The sequence below is a fragment of the Amaranthus tricolor genome, chromosome 1, assembly GCF_026212465.1.
Source record: "Amaranthus tricolor cultivar Red isolate AtriRed21 chromosome 1, ASM2621246v1, whole genome shotgun sequence".
In the NCBI taxonomy this organism is placed as follows: domain Eukaryota; kingdom Viridiplantae; phylum Streptophyta; class Magnoliopsida; order Caryophyllales; family Amaranthaceae; genus Amaranthus; species Amaranthus tricolor.
In genome coordinates this window covers 27513374-27515873 of record NC_080047.1, presented here as the reverse complement: position 1 = coordinate 27515873, position 2500 = coordinate 27513374, and the positions used below count along the sequence as shown (strand labels likewise).

The 2500-nt window shown below is 41.5% G+C and overlaps 1 protein-coding gene across 1 annotated transcript; it reads left to right on the top strand.

Moving 5' to 3' along the window:
* Positions 1–848: 848 nt before the first annotated feature.
* LOC130808335 (uncharacterized) lies at positions 849–1760 on the top strand. Its single transcript, XM_057673814.1, has one exon. It carries the CDS (start codon positions 849–851, stop codon positions 1758–1760), a length of 912 nt encoding a protein of 303 aa, XP_057529797.1.
* The last annotated feature ends 740 nt before the right edge of the window (positions 1761–2500 follow it).

Genomic DNA, 2500 nt, shown 5'->3' with positions numbered 1-2500 from the left:
GTGGATCAAACTCCCTGGACTCGACCTAAAATACTGGGGTGTTAAGGCCTTGTCTAAAATATGTAGTGGTGTGGGAAAATTTATCAAACCAGATAACCCAACACTCAACAAGGACAAGTTGCAGTATGCCCGAGTTCTTGTCGAAACTGATTTGGTTGCTCCCTTACCTGATACGATTACTTTCATCAATGAAAAAGGTAGCACTATTACTCAGGCTGTGCAATATGATTGGAAGCCTATTGTTTGTACCGGGTGCAAAGGATTTGGGCATGAAGGGAAAAATTGCAGGAGAGGGACAACAGCCATTGTTAAACGATGGATCCCAAAGGTCAAACAGACCCAACCTCAGCAACCGACTCAGCAACTGAACCAACTTGACAATCAACTTGATGATGAGGGTTTTACTCCTATAAAGCGAAAACCCCCATCACCACAGAAGCCAACCGACCCTAGGAATGATGGTAGCCTGTCTATGACCAACAAATTTGCCGTGTTGACAGGGGAAAATGCAGGGGAGCTTGAATCTTTGGATGGCTCTTCCATGCCTGCGACTGATGACGCTCATGGGGGAATGGATTATCCCCTTGCTGAGCATGGATAATTTCTCTATTTGGAATGTAAGAGGGCTAAATGATTTGAAGAAAAGGAGGAAAGTCAAAGATTTTGTTTCCTCTCACCATATTCAATTATTTAGCCTTCTTGAGACTAGGGTAAAGAGAGCCTCCCTTGGTAATGTTTACCTTAGCTTATGTCCCGACTGGAATTTAATTTCTAATCACTCTCATCATTATAATGGTAGAATTATTCTTGCTTGGAACCCTCATGTTTTTACTCTTGATGTTCTTTATATGACAGATCAATTGATTCATACTGAAATTTTGGTTAATGCTACTAGATTGAAGTTCCTTTGTACTTTTGTGTATGGCCATAATGATGTTAAAAAAAGAGATAGCCTGTGGAAATTTCTTTTAGATACAGCTACATCCCAATCCAAACCATGGTGTGTAGGTGGTGACTTCAACGCTATCATGCATTATGATGATAGAATTGGCTCTATTGTGCGAGAAAAAGAAATTCGGCCGATGGCTTATTGCATGCAACAATGTAGGCTCCATGATGTCAAAAGTATGGGTAGATTTTATACCTGGAATAACAAACAAGATGGGGGTAACAGGGTCTTATCGAAGATTGATAGATTCTTAAGCAATCAACTCTGGGACAGCACCTTCCTAGAAGCTATCGTTCACTTCACTCCAGAAGGGGATTTTGACCATAGCCCTATGGTGATCACCACAGTGCCAGTGCACCAGGGTCTTAAGCCTTTCAAATTTTATAATCACTGGGTGGCCCATGAACTTTTCATAGACACAGTCCAGCATGCCTGGAACCTTAAGTGCGAGGGCACTAGAATGTTTAAAATTACTCAGAAATTGAAGAAGTTGAAGCCCCTTCTTAAAGCCTTAGATGGAAGAACTGAGTCATCTCTTGCAGTAGCTTTTAAGGAGGCTAAAACCGCACTATTTCAAGCACAAGAAGCTTTGCACCAAAATCCAAGTGACCCCAGTTTGGCTTATGTGGAAAAGATGGCAGCAGTTAACTTTCAGAAGACCGATCGTGACTATCAGATGATCCTACACCAGAAAGCAAAGCTCCATTGGCTTAGAGAGGGTGATGAGAACACCAAATTGTTTCACAATTATATCAAAGCGAGGAAAAAGAATAACCTTAGCATTGTTCGATATGGATGGCAAATGGGTTGATTCTCCTAATCTCATCACTAACTCTTTTATTGATTATTATACTCACTTGTTAGGTTCCTCAATGGATTGCAGATGTTGTGTCTTTGATCACATTATTAAGTAGGGTCGGTGCTTGGATAACAACCAACATATGCTGCTTGACTTTATGTTCTCACAGGAAGATATCAAGAGTGTTGTTCTCTCGATCAACAAAAACAAGGCCCCCGGTCTTGATGGTTATAATAGTGCCTTCTTCCACCACTCTTGGGATATTATAGGAGATGAGGTGTCACGGGCAATTCAGGATGCTTTCCGGTCTAGGAAACTGCTCAGAGAAATCAACATTACTGCTGTTACTCTCATTCCCAAGGTGTATATTCCAAAGTCTGTCAAGGATTATAGACCTATTGCTTGTTGTACTGTTATCTACAAATGCATTTCCAAGCTTATTTGCTCGCAGCTTAGCAAGATCCTTCCCTCACTTATCAGTTCGAATCAGGGTGCTTTCGTATCTGGTAGGAATATCATTCACAATGTTCTCCTCTGTCAGGACTTGGTCAAACTTTATAGAGCGAGTCAGAAACAACGAGGCTGCCTCATGAAGCTTGATATAACGAAGGCCTATGACATGGTAGAGTGGAGCTTTATTGAGGACATGCTCGTCCATCTAGGATTCCCTACTCATTTCATCGAGATGGTGATGACTTGCATTACCACTCCTGCCTATTCTTTGATCATCAATGGTAATCCTACTCCGCTTA

Excerpts from the sequence above, each read along its gene's own strand:
- LOC130808335 (XM_057673814.1), top strand. The coding sequence starts at position 849 with ATGACAGATCAATTGATTCATACTGAAATTTTGGTTAATGCTACTAGA.